Consider the following 17,578-nt stretch of genomic DNA (forward strand, 5'->3'; position numbering starts at 1 on the left):
AAGGGCCAAAGCTTGGCTCTGTAGCAACTTCAGAAAGTCCAGCCTCCTTCCTCCCTGTGTCCCTGGTCTCCTACGTTGAGAGAACCCCAGGGGACCCAGGTCCTAGGTGGCCGGAGAGTAATGGGTTCCCTCTACCAACTGGGACCCGAGTCTTATTTTTACAACTATCGATCCACACAGAGTGTGCAAAGCTTAAGCTGTGACTAATGTTTGTCCCTTTCTGCCCTCCCTCTCTCCCTTCTTTCTCTTTCTCTCTCCTTCTCTCTCTCAGTTTCTGCTAAAGATGTCTTAGACTGTGAGTCTACGAACACTGCATTAACCATGTCCATAGTTCATGCACTAAGAATTTACTACTGTACTAAAAACTTATAACAACGTTAAGCATGTTGTATAAAATTGGTGTGATCACAGACTACCAAGATTTACCTTGTTTTACATGTAATCATAGAATATCAGATTCTGAAGCGTCTTTAGGGCTCATCGAGGTTGGTTCCTTTTCTCACAAATGAAGAAAAGTGAGGCCTGGCTAAGTGACTTGGCCAAGGTCACAAAAAGCTGAAACTGAACCTCAAGGCTTCAGATTCCCAGCATAATCCTGCCACGAAGCCAGACTGTGTTAAACAGTCACCCTGGTTTTATAGTTTTTCTCCTGGTATCTATATTTACCTAGCATCAGAAATGCCCCAAATTCTCTAGATACGAGACACAGTTTGGAAGCCCCGTACTCCCTTATCTTATGTGCGCACACACACACACACACACACGCACACACACGGAGACATAAAAACACCGTCATTTTATAATAACAAAGGCCAGATTCCGATAATCCGGGTCCCTTTGCCTTGTCTTAAGCTCTGTGGATTTTGCTTTCAGTCAGTTCTCTCCATTTCCCTCCCGGGCTGCTGTGAGGCCAGTTGGCTTCAGGCAACAGAAGGTCTACATTGCTGGGGTAGGACTGCAGGAAGGAAGAGGGTGGGGGTGGGTGGGAGCACTGTCCACAGTTACTGGGTGCTCTCTGGGTGAATAAGTGAATCGATGGGTGAACTAGTGAACAAATCAAAGCTAGAAGGGGAGAAAAGAAAAACAAAAAGGTGAGGGGGCTGAACTTCTGGGCCCTAGGCACCTGTGGGGCATGGGGCTGAGGGATGGGTAGCCAGCGTTTAGGGTTAAGGGATGGGGGCCTCGGCCCAACCTGCTGTCAGGCTCAAGACCAGAGCAAGTCCTGGCCAGCCCTCAGCTGAGTAGAGCCTGCAGCCCCCCTTCTACCTGCCAGTGTCTTCCCACTTCTTTTGTCTTCCTGGACATTCCGTCTACAAGGGGTGAAATTCTTAGGGCTCTGCACAGAAGGGGCACTTCAGAGACAAGGTTTGTGTTTTTAATTTTGCATTCTTTTTATTTTTTTATTATTATTTTTCTTAACGTTTTTTAAAATTTATTTTTGAGACACAGAGAGAGACAGCGTGAGCAGGGGAGGTTCAGAAAGAGAGGGAGACACAGAATCTGAAGACAGGGTCCAGGCTCTGAGCTGTCAGCACAGAGCCCGACGCAGGGCTCGAACCCACGAACTGTGAGATCATGACCTGAGCCGAAGTCAGACGCTTAACCGGCTGAGCCACCCAGAAGCCCCTCATTTTGCATTCTTAATAAATGTTGACCAAATGTGCGTTTTTCTCAACGAGGGCTTGACAATTGAAGGGGAGACAAACATCTGGAAATTAACAATCCACTAGATTTCGGTCACAGCGTAACTGCTAATGTCTGGATTGTTTTGTGTTTTACTGTGTGCGTGTGTGCGCGCGCACGTGTATGTGTGTGCACGCGCAGGATTGGAAAGGGAGATGGTGCTGGGTTTCTGTGACGGTGTGGGTGAATCTGGAGTTTTAGAAACATTGAGGTTTTAGGAAAAAAAATCCAACATACGCTTGGCGGATGTTACAATTTTGCAGGAGATAGGCGGTGTTTTTGTGGAGCGGTACCGGGAAGGGTCTGGTAGGGAGGTCGACCAGCCTCTCAATGCACATCCTGTGTGTGAGAACACATCAGCTGTACAAGTGGGTTTGAATGCGGGTAGCTCCAGGCAGAGGGAATGAGGAATCTGTAGGCTTCTGATTGGCCAGAGGGTATTTGTCTCCTACCCCAACAGATAGAAGGCTTCTGGCTTCTGTGGTGGGTGTGATTCCTATTGCTTTTTTGGCGGCCTATGTTCTTCCACTCCTTCTGATAACGAATCTGTCCTAACCCACCCCCCACCCCCCAACTCAAGGTGAGAACAAAGAGTTCTCTTTGGAACTGTGCTCACTGGCTGCATGGAGAGGCTGATGCGAGAGAGAAATGCAAAGGTGAATGGAGAGAGAAAGAGAAGGAAGGGGGGAGGGTAGGAAGATGCCACCATTTATAGCCCTGGGACTCTGAGTCTGGATTTCTCAGCTGGGTGAACCAAACCCCTCTTCCCTCTATTTCCGTTAGACATTTTTTTTGGTTTTCTGGTTTGTTTTTTAAGTTTATTTATTTTGAGAGAGGGAGAGAGAGAGAGGGAGGGTGTAAGTGGGGGAGGGGCAGAGAGTGGGAGAGAGACAGAATCCCAGGCAGGCTCTGCTCCCGCAGCCTGGGGCTCAAACTCCTAGCCTGAGCCGAAATCAAGAGTCTGACACTTAACTGACTGAGCCGCGCAGGCGCCCCCTCCTCTCCTTATCCATTTTCATTTGGGCTTCTTTCCCTTGTAACAGAAAATGTCCTGATTAATATAACTCCTTCCCCAGACCCTGCCAACTTAAAGGAGTCGTGGAATCTCTCTGCCTCAGTTTCCTCATAATGGTTTCCTGTGGATTAGTTGATCACTCAGAAGATTCCCGCCCCCCCCTCCCCCCCAGCCACACAACACAGAGTACAGTATTATTATAAACAGTAACTTCTATTCTTAGGAACTGCAGGTTTCCCATCTTGGCTCCTTTACCAGAGTTTCTGAATCAGGGCCAGCTCTCTTTCAATAACACGAGACACAATCTAAGCAGAATAGCAGTGAGAGTCCAAAAATTCTAAATTATCCAAAGAACCAGAGACTTGCAGTGACTTGTGCAAATGAGGTCCACTGACAACCAGGAGGTTTTAAAAACATCATTTTATTGTCGTTGGTTTCTACCAGGGCATTTTAGCGAAGCTTGACAAATAAGGCCACAAATTCAGGGACAGGAAGCAGTGAATAACAAAAAGAACTAATGTCCCCTTGACATCACTCACTCTTAAGAAGGCTGTTTACTTGTGAGTTTACCTCCTAGGGTGTTTTAAAATACTCTTGCAAATCTCAGTCAGCTTGAAATAGCTGCTTTACCTTCTTTCAGTGGAAGCCCCCAACTTCTCAACACACTGGCTTGTAGTTATTTATAAACCTGATGTCAGTCAAAGATTATTTTTTACATCCCTCCTCATTATTCCCTTCCCCCTATGCACGAAGGCAGACCTATATAAAATTAGAAACTTTACATAAAGTATTCAGTCACTTAGGTAAGAATTATTGTCAGTCAGCAATCATTTCTGAAACATAAATTCATCATATTGGGTGAAGCATGTCTTCCAGGTTGTTCTATGGATACAAGTCCCTTTAAAAAAAAAAAAAAAAGTCCTCTGTGGCCAAATAAGTTTGGCAAACTATATGCCTTTCTGAGATTGAAAAAATCCTACGGTGATCGAGTTATCTTGTGTGAGTTGGCAATTTCCAAATTTATTTTGCCCAACCCTCCCTTTCTTCCCAGCCATATCTAGTAACATTTCATGGAATGATGTGCCTTGGATCACATTTTGGAAACCAGGGAGGTAGCCTGCACAAGGGCTGTGGGGCCAGGAGCCTTGGACTTGACTTCTGGCTCTGCGGCCCTACTCTCTGTATGACCTTGAGCAAATCCTAACCTCTTTATATTTACTTTCATGTTGAAAAAGTGAGGACCATAATACCGGTCTTGATCTTGGTTGTTTTGTGGATTCAGTGATCTTATGATGACTGTGCTTTAAACACTATTAAAAGGTATCATTAGAGATCACAGATAAAGAAGACCATATTTATAAATGAATAATGAACAGATATTGGGGCGCCCGGGTGGCCCAGTTGGTTGGGCGTCCGACTTCTGCTCAGGTCAGGATCTCAAGGTTTGTGAGTTCGAGCCCTGCGTCGGGCTCTGTGCCGACAGCCCAGAGCCTGGAGCTTGCTTCGGATTCTGTGTCTCCCTCTCTCTCTGTCCCTCCCCCACTCGCACTCTGTTTCTCTCTCTCAAAAATAAATAGACATTAAAAAAAAAAAAAGAACGTATGGGTATAAAGAAAGTTGCCCTACGGGGCGCCCGGGTGGCTTAGTCGGTTAAGCGTCTGACTTTCGCTCAGGTCATGATCTCGCGGTTCGTGGGTTCGAGCCCTGCATCGGGCTCTGCACTGACTGCCAGCTCGGAGCCTGGAGCCTGTTTCAGTCTGTGACTCCCTCTCTCTCTGACCCTCCCCTGCTCACGCTGTCTCTCTCTCTCTCTCCTAGAAATAAATAAAAAACATTAAAAAAAAAAATTAAAAAAAAAAAAAAAGAAAGTTGCCCTAGCAAATCTTAACAATTGTCCATTTAAGTCTACTTAGGGGCCTGCACGGAGCCGGGCTCAAGGAAGCACAATACAAAGGTCAAAGTAGGATTAGAGCATGTTGGATCCAGAAATATCTTTGGTGATAATTTTATTTCACCCTCTAGTTTTATAGATGATGAAGGTGAGGCCCAGAGGGGTCAAATGAACGGCTTATGGTCACTCAGAACGCTAATATTAGAAACATCTGATTCCCATCCAGAGCTTGGACTCATTGCCAAGGCCTGCCTCAGTATGAGACAAATCATGGCCCCATAAAACTTTCAATCTAATCAGGAGGGACAAGATATACAAATGACATCACCAGAAAACAAGACAACATGGAACAAAAACTCCAAAAAATGTGGCTGGTTGTAACCATGTGAAGTGATGCGTATGTTAATTAGCTTGCCTGTAGTCGCCGTTTCAAAATGAATATGCGTATCAAAATATGTTGTGCACCTTAAGTATATACAATTTTTTTTCTTTTTTTTTTTATGTTTTATTTATTTCTAGGAGAGAGAGAGAGAGACAGTGCGAGCAGGGGAGGGTCAGAGAGAGAGGGAGTCACAGACTGAAACAGGCTCCAGGCTCCGAGCTGGCAGTCAGCACAGAGCCCAACGCGGGGCTCGAACCCACAAACCGCAAGATCATGAGCTAAGCGAAAGTCGGACGCTTAACCAACTAAGCCACCCAGGCGCCCCTACAATTTTTATTAAGAAAAGAAGTGGCTCAAGTGGCAGGGACTGTGAGAATGCAGAAACGACAAAGCCAAACAGCCAGGCTGAATTGGAGATAGGACGGGAGCCGGGGATGAATTTGGATACTGCAAGAGGAAAAATAATGGCGTTCCAAAATGAAATTGGAGAGGATAGTGAGACTAAGTGGCTGGCAATAGTCTAAATAATGGGGCATTACAGTTTTGGTGAAATATTCAACAGTAAACATTTATTGGGCACTTCCAAGTTTTTTGAACTCTGGAGCTTTGGGGAGGCTGTGATAAGTAGGCAACATGGTCTCTGACTTTGGAAAGTTTATTTTTTATTTGGAGAGAAGAGATGGGAACATAAGAGAAGACTGGAGAATGTGAGCAAGTAAGTATACAATATAAAGGGGTGGAATATGTGCCGTAGAGGCTTTCTGGAGAAGGTGAGCCCTGTTATTTCTTGGGAGAACCACAGATGTGATTGGTTTTTGGAAGCTTGTGGGATAACCTGGGCCATCCCCTGCATTAAGAGGGAAATTTCAATATGCATATACTATAGGACTATGGATGATTTCTCTGTACTTGGCTCTTTTATTTATCTTATTTTATTTTTTGTAGGCTCTACCCCCAGCGGGAAGCCCAAGGTGGGGCTTGACGTCACAACCCCAAGATCAAGACCTGAACTGAGTTCAAGAATCAGACACTGAACCGACTGAGCCACACAGGCGCCACTTTATTATTTTTTAAATATTTATTTAAGTAATTTCTACACCCAACGTGGGGCTCGAACTCATGACCCCGAGATCAAGAGTCGCAGGTTCCTCTGAGCCAGCCAGGTGTCCTGTGTCTTTATTAACTTTCAATTCTTTGCCTGTTATTTCTTATGGTAAACCAAACGGTGGACTAGAATGGTTAAGTAAATGTGATTTCCTGTACAGATTCGAACCCAGAATAGTGAGAGCCTGCTCTCATTTGTGTCTGAGCATTTGCTACCTCTTCCTCTTTGTGTTCCCATTCTTCCCAGAGTAGATAATTGATCTAAATGTAAAAAAGCCCAAGTACGAAAGGTAAGATTAAGGAATCATTTCAGACTCTACCCTCTTAATCCCCATTCCCTCCAGCTAACCAGTTCCCAAGTCCGTTGGACTTTTGACATTCTAAATATTTCTCAACTTGTTCTCTGCTCTCTATGGTATTTCCTCAGCCACTGGAGTCAGAGCATGACCATTTCTCACCTCGTTTATGCTGTAACCTTGCAACTGGTCTAGGTCGGCCTGCTTCCGGTCTCTTTCTCTGATCCTCAATTTCATCTCCCACATGAGCAGAATGACTTTCCAAAAAAATGCAAGTCTGTCTTTTTCCTCTAGTGAAAATCCTGCTAAGGTTCTTTTTAGCCTATAGGCACAGCCCAAACTCCCCTCGCCTGGCATCCAGAGCCTTTCTGGTCCTGGCTCCTGTTTACCTCCCAGAATCGTCTGTAAATTCCTCCCAAACAAAAATTGGGTCCTGTCCATAAGTTTGGCATGTTTTTGGAGTTCTCATGATTTTTTTTTTTATTTCCTATGCTGTAAAGTTGCTTGGCTCATTTCACACTGCTGAACCCCTAATCACCCTTCAAAAGTCCCCAGTTCCTGGTCACCTCTGTTATGTGTTCCCTTAGCACATTTACCCATGTTGCTAATTAGCACCTTTTAGAGGCATCACAATCCACTGTTAAGTCTGCCTTTTGTACTCAGTTACGTGTTTCTTAACAAATGACTTGAAGGCTTTCACTCTGTGTCTTCAGGGATGAGGATATGTGTTTCTTAACAAATGACTTGAAGGCTTTCGCTCTGTGTCTTCAGGGATGAGGACAGGTCCTTACAGAAGCAATGCACCCAGTGAGGTCTTCCCTCCACCCTGCCCCACTTGGAGACATATCAAGAGAAGTGCTACGAGGAGAAAAAGTGAATCTGATTACAGACAACACAAAGAGGAAAAAAGGAAAGGGAATATGTGGCTTTGCCATCGCCTCGGGGAAAGAATGTTCATCAGGGGACAGCACTGTCCCCAACACCCAGCAGGAAAGGCTTTCAATCCCCAAAAAGGCCAATCCGTTGTCCTCTTCAGGGAATGCAACACTAAAATGTTCTCCAAACCTTGGAAATGAGCAAATTCCTTCCTTTCCCCCCCGGCCCTCAAGGCTCAACCAGAAGGGTTTTTATTTTGGGTCTGTGGTGACCGGGAGTTGGTAGCCCAGCAGGGGAGTCCTGGGGCCTGGGACAAGAATCCCAGCCTCAGGGCTAGCTCAGGGAACCAAGAAGAAACCCACCTTTGTTCTTTAATATTTTGCCTGGGGAAACGACAGATCTGACACTAAACCTCCAGAAAACTGGTTAACACCATAACACTGTGGAGGAGTGTGGACCTCCAGTGTACAGGTCATAATGATCAGAAAATCTTTTGAAAACACCTCGTTGTAACCTCACCATAAAGTCACTTGGGTGGCCACCACTGAAAAGTGGAGTCTGTGTTGTGGAATCCCCCCCCCCCCCCGCCTCCAAGCAAGCAAGCTTTGCAGTATTAAGGTACAGAAGGTCATTGAGTTTTCTGTGAAACTTTGTAGAACAAAATTATTTCTTTCTGGGGGGCATTCTGAGTTTTTAAAAAGGTAGAGGAATAACCAGAGAGCATTTGAAAAAGGCATTTTTAGTGCATTTGCTGAAAGCTTCCTATAACGGGCTGGTTCTTAGCTAGGGTCATGTTATTACATAACCCTGCCCGGGAGGTTTGGTCATCACGAATTTGCGGAGGAGGCAAACGACGACGAGCTCAGAGACGCCACCCGTGGCTTTGCAGCGGGGTCTAAGGTATGCTCGGCAGCCAGGTCTCTCACCACCAGTTTTGGGAGACCTTTCTAGACCACGGTTGCCTCCCGAAACGCTGCCACAGATAAAATCTAGCAATTGCGTTAAGCGAGTTATTTATACACTCAAGGGTAGGAGAATCTACCCGGTGGGGAGGAGAGTAAGACGCCTAGCAAGGAGCATGGGGGAGTGGGGAGTGTGATGACCCCACTTTTCACTTCCTCAGAGGGGGGCCGGGGAAGGGATAATTTCAAACATCACTTCTCTGCAGCCACAGTTTAAACGAGCCCATTTACGATGCGGAATGGCTGCGTCAGACTCCACGAAGTTGTTACTCGGGGCGAAGGCCCGAGGAGGTGACGCGGGGCCTGCTCCTTCATTGACAACGGCGACCAAAGCGCCACAGCAGGGGGCAGAGGCAGGTAGCCGGTGGCGTCCGCGTGGCCGGCGCGGACGGTTTTTCTGGCGTTCGGTGTTCCAGGTGCTTCCCCGCAGTCTGCATGGCCCAGCGGCTCGGTCTCCATATTCCGCTCGTTTCGAACCTCAACGCGTCGGCCTCCCTTCGCTCGCCGGCACCCCCGACGCCAGACACGCCTCCCCACGCAGGGCTGGAGCCGGGTCCCTCCGGGCGGGGCGGGGGGCGGGGTGATCGCTTGCAGGAGGCGACCGCCCCGGGTCCCCGCCCGGCCACCCCCGACGCCGGGCTCGGGCGGCGGGCCGCGTGCCGCGCCGGGAGGGGGCCTTCCAGCGCGTGCGGCTGCGGGGCGCCGGCCGAGGTGACCTCAGCCTACCCCGGGCCCGGCCGCAGCACGCCGTGTGCGAATACGCGAGGCGGTGTCCTGAGCTGACACCGGCTGCGCGGCACAGGCAGCAGGCGCCGCCGATCAACTAGTTCGCACCGAGGATTCCTCTTGGTGCGTGGCCCAGTTTTCCTCAGGACGGGCTCCAACCCCTCGCCGCCACCGCCCCCCGCGCCGCCACGCTCCGAGGCCTTCCCCCAGGAAGCCTCACGTCCTTCCCCCGCCGCTCGGCTCGGGCCGGTGCGCGCGCGATTCCTCGATTCCACAGGCGGTTCGCGCCGCGGGTGGGGGCGGGGCGCCGCCGGGGGAGGGGGGGGCCGGGGCCCGGGGGGCGGGGGCGGGCCGGCGTGGGGAGTTCCTCGCTCGCGGACCACTCGCTCTGCGGGCCAATCCCGAGCCAGCCTCTAGCAGTGTCACACGCGGGACACATCCAAGCGTTTGTTGGCAGGGCCGCTGAGGGGGAGGGGGCGAGGAGGAGGGAGGGGAGTTGAGTGACAGGCTTGCGGGGCACGCTGGGAATTGTAGTTTCCAGCTCCCGTGGCCATAGCCATTTTGTAGTCGGGGGACTACAACTTCCAGAAGATCAAGGGGACCATTCTAAGGTGCCCCGGGAATAGGCGGCTCTCCCCGGGGCCGGGCGTCCCGGGGCACTCGTATCCAGCAGCCCCGCTGCAGGTAGACGCGAGGGCAGTGGCGGGGGCTGGCGTGTGGCGGCTGTGGGGTGAGCGGCAAGCTGGGGAAAGGGGGTGAGGTGGAGCGACCGAGCGTGCCATGCATTGGGCTAGGGAGCCTCTCTCAATTCCACTCCCAGGCTCGGCGTGGGAGCGATGCCCCGGGGTTGCCCGGGAAGGGTTCGTCGAAGCTTCTCGGGTGTCTAGTCGACGGGGCTGTGGGGGTCCTCTGGACTGGGCCACGGTCGGTCGGCGCCGGAGTAGGCGGGCTCCTGGCGGCTCAGCTGTGGGAGTTTTCGGCTAGCGTCCGTCGGGGAATTACCCGAGGAGCCCTAACTTGTATAAAAGCAGAGTCCATTTAAAGTTGGGCTGGATAGCCTCTCTCTCATTGGTTAGGGGGCTTGGAAAAAAGAGACTCGGCGAGCCCTCGCTGTGGTGCCGCCGCCGCCGCCGCCGCCGCTGGAGTTGACTCTTCTGCTCGCACTGCTGCTGCAGCACAAACGTGACTTCCAACATTTTTTATTTATCTTTCCCTTTTCTTTTCCAAGATGTAACTACAGATCAGACACTAAGGACCTTCACGTTTCGCTGATGTAGTTTTTGGAGGAAAAAGGGGGGGAGTGAAGGGCGTCGGTTTTTTTTTGTGTGTGTGTGTGTGTTTCGGGGGAAATTTTCCATTATGAGTGTTTTACTAAAGTGAATTTTTTTTTGTTTGCTTCGTTCGTCTTTGGCTCTTTTTTTTTTTTTTTTGTCCTTCCCAATTTCGGATTTATTTCAAGGCGAATCGGGCTTTGGGGGAAGAGGAAGAAAAGTCGGATTACAAGATCAACCACCACCAACAACAATAAAAACCACCAGGATATTTTTTTGCAAATTTCTGACGGCTTTAAATTCATGAAGCAATTGTCCCCTTTTGCAATCAGCATTTGGATCTCAGAATGAGCAAGGAAAGACCCAAGAGGAATATCATTCAGAAGAAATACGTAAGTGCTCTTAACAACACATCCTTTGACTTGCAGTTTTAAGCAATGGCTGTGAATGTCAAGTTTATAGATAATTCTGCAGCTGAAGGGTTTTAAACACAACGTCCGATAAGGCTGTTTCTTTCTTTTTCTGAAAGAGGGCTTTTCAGGCAAAGTCGTGTCTGCCTAGTTTGGATGAAAAAACAGATTGGTGTAGCGATACCTCAAGTGAATAAATTGACCTCGAATGACATAACCATAATCTAGTTTTAGATGAAAGGCAAGGGATTTTGGTGGCGCTTGAAAGGGGGGGTGGGGGCTGCGGTAATAAAACTAAACTGCATTCTCGGGCGGATTTGGCCCCATATTGCACTTTGCATGCAAATGATCTTGTGTTATTATTATTAATGTTATTTGGAAAAACGTGTAACGCGTGTGTGTTGGACGCCCTTTAAGTTGCAACCGAGGGTCCGATTATGGCGATCTTGTTCCTCGCACTGGCACATCAAATTTAATGTATATGGTCGTTTTGGCTTATTTGGTTCGCAACGTAAACCAGTTGGGAATCATGTTACAGCGAATGCATTTGTTGGGATTGACTTTAATAATGGGACTGGTTTTGTTTAAAAATTCATGGTTTCCAGTTTTAGGGGGAAAAGACATACAATATAGCTAATGTTTTTAAGTAGGTATGTGAATGCATGTGAGACTACAAATAAATTCTCCCTGTTAACTGGGCTTCTGAAATTGGGGTGATTATTCAGAGATTTAAATGGTTTGGGATAGTTAAATTTGTTTTGTGCATAGTACAGCTACGTTTTGATTGGCATGGGGAGTGTTTTTGTTTTGTGTACGGCTTTTTTTTTTTTTTAAGTTTGGGGGGAGGAGGGTAAAGGGGTCGGAGGATTAACCAAATATGCACTCGAGTGATCGGTGATTAGCTGCATGCTTTAAATCAAAGAACCCATTAAAAAAAAAAGCCCAAATGAACATACATTAGGAATAATGCGACGTTACACGAAAGTTTTATTTAACTCGAGTCGACAGATTGGTGTTAATATTTTCCCCTTTTGAGCAGTGTGATGTGTGTAATGGGAGATGACCTTCGGGACACTGGTTTTTGTAAAAAAAAAAAATACATTTAATGAAAAAGCTGAATGCCTCTTCTAGAGGGCTGATTCTAATCTAAGCACGTAAACTTCAACTATGAAAGAAATGCAATGTTAAATAATGAAGCCCAACTTAAAAAGCTGTTCCCTAAAGAATTTAAGAATTAAAATACATCCGCATTGCAGAGGGCTGGGTAGAATGCAAAGGACTAGTTTAAACTCAGGCTGTAGAAACTGCAGGGAGACAACCTTGCCTTGGAGCGTGGACGCCTTCCCGGGGCACGTCCGATCCGGGTGCAGCCACAAAGCAAACGGGGTAGAACTTGGACAAGAACCGCCTCCGCCGCCCCCACCCCTCCCCCGGACCCCATCCCAGACCTCGCTAAGTTGGAGAGCGGCGTGGGGTGGGATTTTTTTTGTGGCCGGCGGTCAGTGGATTGTGTCGAGTCCCGGCATCCGGCCGCGAGCCCGTGGCTGGCGGCGGCCGCGGGAGGTAGAGCACGAGTTGACGCCGGGGGAGCGGAGCGGAGCCCGTGTTCCCGACGTGCTCCAGCCGGCAGCGGAGGGGAGGGCGCGCGGGGGTCGCGGCGGGCTGGGCCGGGGCCGGGCGGGCGCGCGCGCGCGCGGCCTGTAGGGGGCGGGCTGCGGGCTGCGGGCTCCCGGCTCGCAGCTCCCGGCGGCTCGGGCTCCGGGTTCGGCGCGGGCCGGTCGGGGGGGGAGGGGAGGGGGCGGGGGCGTGCCGGGGCGGGGGCGGCGCGGCGCACAGCTGCAGCGGGCGCCCCCCGCCGCGCGCACGGCCGAGCATGGCGGCGGCGGCCCGGCCGGATCCCCGCGGCCCTGCCCGCCGGCTCCAGCGCAGTCTCGAGAGCAACAGGTTAAGCCGACGAGACGTCAGCGCGCCCCCTCCCCGCCCCCCGGTTCTCCCCCCGCCTCGCGCCGGCCTCCCCCTCCTCCCTCCGCCCCCCCTCCGCCCGGCGCTCCGGGTTCCCGGACGCTCCCGGCCGCGTTCTGTTGTCATTGTGACGTCACAAAGGGACGGGCCCGGGTGGAATCTTCTCCTCCTCCTCCGTGACGTCAAAAGTCGGGCGGGAGGTTCCACGCGGCGGGGCGGCCGGGGGAGGAGGGAACGGGCGGAGGCGGGGGCCGCCGCCGAGCAGGGCTGCCGCGTGGGAGGAGGAGGAGGAGGAGGAGGATGCGAAGGATGCGAGCGGCCTCCGCCTTCCGCCCCGAAACGCCGCGCTTCCCTGCAGGTGAGCGCTGGGAGCCTTGGGGCCCCGGACGCGTGCTGCCGGCCCCGCTCGGGTTCCATTTCGGGGGTGGGGAGCAGGGAGGAGACGCCTTCCTTCTGCAGAAACGTTTTCCGCTTCTTCTGTTTCCAGGTCTGCGGACGGTGTGGCATTACTGCGGTGGTCGTTGTGATCGCTCGGCAACGCTTTTGAAAAGCGAGGAAAACTTTATTCAGGGAGAGCCTTGCTTTGTGAGGAGGGCTGTGTTGTGGATCTGGCCACCTTGTCACTTGAAGTCCTGTTTGGGGTGCCTTTGGGGGATGGGGCGGGATGCTTCTCTGGGTGATCCTGTTCAGCAACTGTTGCTCTTTCTCGAAGCCTCGAAATACTCTGTGTGTGTTGGGGGGGCGCTCCTCCTTTGCTGTGCCAGCTCTGTGCCCCGGGGGGCCCGGGCGAGGGAAGATTCGCATTTATATTTATTCTTAGAAGAGCACCGGACAGTGAAGTCTCAGGGTACTGTGTGCTTCGTGCTTCGTGCTTTTGAACGGTGGAACCAGAGGCTTGGAATCGGAGCGTGTTTATATTTACTCTTCTGTAAAACGGAAAGGGTGACACCTGACCTGCTTTTGCCCCTCGCTTTATGTGCGAGGCTCACGTGTGTGAGATAATGTGCGTGAAAGATGTAAAGCAGGATGCTCTTTCTCTGTAAGGTGGCATTATCAAGCTGGTGGAAGGCAGCACTTTTCTTGTAATTGGTCTCAAAAGCCTGAGATGCGTGCCGCGTTGCCATTGAGTTTATTGCCTTCGCAGAGCAGAGTTGGGGGGGGGGGATTGTCGATGGCAGGCTTTGGGAGAAATGATTGTTATATTTCATATTAAATGGCATCCTTGAGAAACTCATAAATTGTAAGGTAATCCTGTCTTAATTGTGCTGGGCACGGGTCCCACTACAATACCTTAAATAACCGAAAACATTTGCCTTTCAAAGCCCCAATCCACTTGGACAATAAAAACAGTTGCATGCCTTGCTCCAAAACCGTGTTCTGCCATTTCCTTCACTCTGCTGGTGGGGCTGTTCCTAGGGAGAATAGCGAATATGATATCCAGGCTTTAAAATCATTGCATCTTTGCTTTATATATAGCAGGTTTGAGTTTGAAATGAAAATCCCTGCCACGTGAATAAAAATCTCCACGATGCATGCACTGAGCACAAAAACAAATTACTGGTTTGATTCCTAGGACAGCCCAAGCAGAATTTGTAGCACAAGGCTGTAGGGTTTTTAAGTATCTAATTTTCTGATGTAAAAGCGCAGTATGATTAAACAAACCTGGGGAAAAGTTCATGTTACAAGGTTCAAAAGCAGGATTCGCTGTAATTACAGTTACGTAAAATTATAAGGAAAAAAGCAGAAGCACACCAAAATGTAGTGGTAGGATTTATGAGCCCCCCCTCCTCCCCCTCGTTTACACCCATTGGGTTATTTCACAGTTGTGAGGGGAAAAAACCAAGCACGTGTCATTCAATTGCTGTGTTTTTCCTTTCCTGGGCTATTTTACGTGGCTTGCTTTCTGCCTCTTTCTAGTATGGAAAACTTTATTCTTTGTCACCTAAGTGTAGGGCAGGGGCCCTTTGGTGGCTTTTACTGGAGGGGGAGAGATTATGGAAGGAAGACTGGCAAGTGAGGAGTCCAAAAAGTGTGTCATGAAAATGTAAAAGGAAAAAGAAGTAATGTCCCCGAATAACCCAATTTGATTTACTGTCACCTGCCTGCATCATTCTTCCTTTACTGTAGGTGGCCATTTGACTTGTGTGTCTTCTGTCGCCATTGGCCCAAATAGCCAGCTGGAATTAATTGGTATTCAGATGGTATCGTGGCTGTTTCTTTTCTCGTGGTAGATCATAACCAGTTCCTGTTGCTGAGCTGGGGGCTTTGGTTCCTTTCCAAGTGCCTTGGAAATAACTCCAGTGTTAGTCTTAATATATCCCCTGCTCCGAAAGTTATTTAAACTTTTGTCCTTTAGAAAGAGAAAAATTTTTTGTTGGGATATATACCTGGTGTCTGTTATGTTCAAAACGGAACTATTTTCTCCTTGCCTCTCAGGGACGACACGAACAAATCCTGTGAATCCCAGCAGCACGTTAAAACAGTTGGTAAAGGCTAAGCCAGAGTATTTTTGTTTGCCCTTGATCGTGATGTTCTTAGGACCCAGGCCCCTGCATGCATCCCGAATGGTTAAAAATTTAGTTGCGTTCTTTTTCTTGTTTTCTTAAGAGTTTATTTGTGAGTTTATTATTATTATTTTTTAAATGTTTGTTTCTTTTTGAGAGAGAAAGAGCAAGCGAGAGAGCCCGAGCGGGGGAGGGACAGAGAGAGAGGGAGACACAGACTCCGAAGCAGGCTCCAGGCTCTGAGCTGTCAGCATAGAGCCTGTTGCGTGGCTTGAACCCACGAACCGTGAGATCACACCCGGAGCCGAAGTCGGACACTTAAACCACTGAGCCACCCAGGCGCCCTTAAGAGTTTATATTTTAGTAATATCTACACCCAGTGCGGGACTTGAACTCGTGAGCCCAGAGATCAAGAGGCATGTACTCCATGGTTGGAGCCAGCCCGGTGCCCACTTTGCATTGTTCTTATCCGAGTGTTTGTGGTCCCCCTCAGTCTTCCCCTTGGATTACGTAACGACTCTCACCTTCTACCTCCAGCCTGCTTAGTATGCTGGCTGTGATCGCTACCCCAGCACAAAGCTCCTGGCCGGTAGGTAGCCCTGGGTGTGTGTGCCTCTGTCCCCTTTGGCCGCCACCCGTAGAAGGCTTGCCAAGTGTCAGTTGTTTCCAAATCTGGTTATTCCAGTTAGGCTTATTCTTGCAATTACAGTTAAATATTATGTAAACCTTTGAACAAGTGTGGAAAGAAAGTTGGTTTCTTTTTCCTTTTTCTTTCTCTGTTTTCTTTTTTGTTTTTATGAGAATGGGTTCTTATGAAAAGTTTTAAGTTGACTGTTTTGGGAACACTCGATAAAAGTGAATTGCTTAGAAAAAAAAAAAAAGAAAAGAAAAAGAAAAAAAAATCAGGCTGTTAAATGAGATGTGGGCCCGCCCTTTAAAAGACTCCGGGAAAATCTGTTAAGGATTCTGTACATGCCATCGCTTTTGCAAGTGATTCCCTTTTAAGAACCAAACTTCGTTTATGCCCAGACTCCCTTCCCAACAAACAAACAAAGCATAACATGGAACGCTGGAATTCTCAACAATCTGTTGCGAAAAGTACATTTAGGTGTTTAAGTTAAAGTGTTAAAATAGATGTAGATTTTCAGGTTTCCCGACCGGCAGACCGCACCTGAGCTTTTCTGTCCCTGTCACCCCTGATTAGAGTGCTTCCGTTGTGTTTGCCCTTAATCCCCAGGTATTAAAGTAGACTCCCCGGCCAGCCCCTGCTAGATCCCGTGGCTGAAGTATGGCCCCGTTTCGAGCGGCTCTACTGAAAGTTGTATTAGTTTCAGGATTAAACGGTTGTGTCCTTCCCTGGATGGTTAGCGGGCCTGTTCCACACTCGCCTCATCTCTGCAAGCTGCTTTTGTGACACGAGGTAGACCGTCTGCGTGAGATGTTTTTTTTTTCAAGGTTTTGGCCTTTCCTGGGACTTTGGTTAACACTCCACTCTCTGGCAGCCTCACGCTTATAAAATAAGGGGTTTTTCCGATTCACCGCTGATTCAGTATAAAATCACGAAAAGCAGAGCCGAACCTTGTAGAAAGTGGCAGGCAGCGTTCCCTGATCCCCCTTCGCTCCCGGTCAGGTAAGGCTGCCTGCCTGCTTCCAGTACTTCCTGTTCTCGCTTGCAGGTGGGGTATGTCTTGGTCCTCAGGATGTCTGGGGACAGGAGAGCCTCCCTGCTTTACACGTGGAGGGCCTGTCCCAGAGGGTGAGGTCTAGATCCCACCTAGGGGAGCAGTTGGACCACCTCCTGGGCCTCTTCGCTGTCTGGGTTTCTCTCCACTTCCACACTGTTTGGCAGCAGATTTTTTTTTTTTTTTTTTTTTGCTACTCTTGCGAGAAGGCTGCCCGTTTCTCCTGGGCTTCTCTTTGAAGCTTGAAGACGTGCCAGAAGAGCTTGGATCATAGAAAACACTCTAGAGGGGCCGCCCAACGCCCACTTCTGAAAGCATTGCGAAGCGAAGGCCCAGGCAGTTCTGAAATAACCGCCTACGTTTGTTTCCATGGTGAGTTCACACCAGAAAAAGAGGTTGTGAGTCCATTTTACAGACGAGAAAACCAAGGCCGGTAGGCATTGGTCAGATAGTTAAAGGCTGTATTGCTTGCCCAGTTTTTAGTCTAGATGAAAACAGATAAGATGAATGATCAGTGTAGCCCCGAAAAGGGCCGGGGGGCGTGGGGGGAGCCCATAATAGGGGCTCTTAGCAGGCTTCGGAGAGGTGTTTCACTGAAGGAAGTTGGGGAAGTTGAGGCAGTTTGTCAGCCTCTTGGAACAGGAGTGTATCCGTCTCAAGTGCATGTTTGTGTTTGTTGTTTTTTTAAACACCAGTTGGTGGAGCTACCCCCTTATCCCCAGCTGGCTGTCGCCGAGAGTTCGTGCTTGAAGAGCCGAGATCCCAGTCCCCCTTGGGACTGGCTGGTGTGTGCTGTGTCTTTTTGTAAGTGTCC

At 49.4% G+C, this 17,578-nt stretch overlaps 1 protein-coding gene across 2 annotated transcripts in view; it reads left to right on the forward strand.

Annotated features, from left to right (window-relative positions):
- Positions 1–10,021: 10,021 nt before the first annotated feature.
- The window catches only part of JARID2 (jumonji and AT-rich interaction domain containing 2), a 277,074-nt gene continuing 269,517 nt past the window's right edge, over positions 10,022–17,578 (forward strand). For both annotated transcript variants that reach the window (XM_039251495.1, XM_039251497.1), the window contains exon 1: positions 10,022–10,598. In XM_039251495.1, the coding sequence (XP_039107426.1) occupies positions 10,554–10,598 (45 nt within the window). In that variant the 5' untranslated portion in view covers positions 10,022–10,553. The remainder of the gene's footprint in view (positions 10,599–17,578) is intronic.

The sequence above is a fragment of the Hyaena hyaena genome, unplaced genomic scaffold (assembly GCF_003009895.1).
Source record: "Hyaena hyaena isolate Hyena2069 unplaced genomic scaffold, ASM300989v1 scaffold_389, whole genome shotgun sequence".
Taxonomy (NCBI): domain Eukaryota; kingdom Metazoa; phylum Chordata; class Mammalia; order Carnivora; family Hyaenidae; genus Hyaena; species Hyaena hyaena.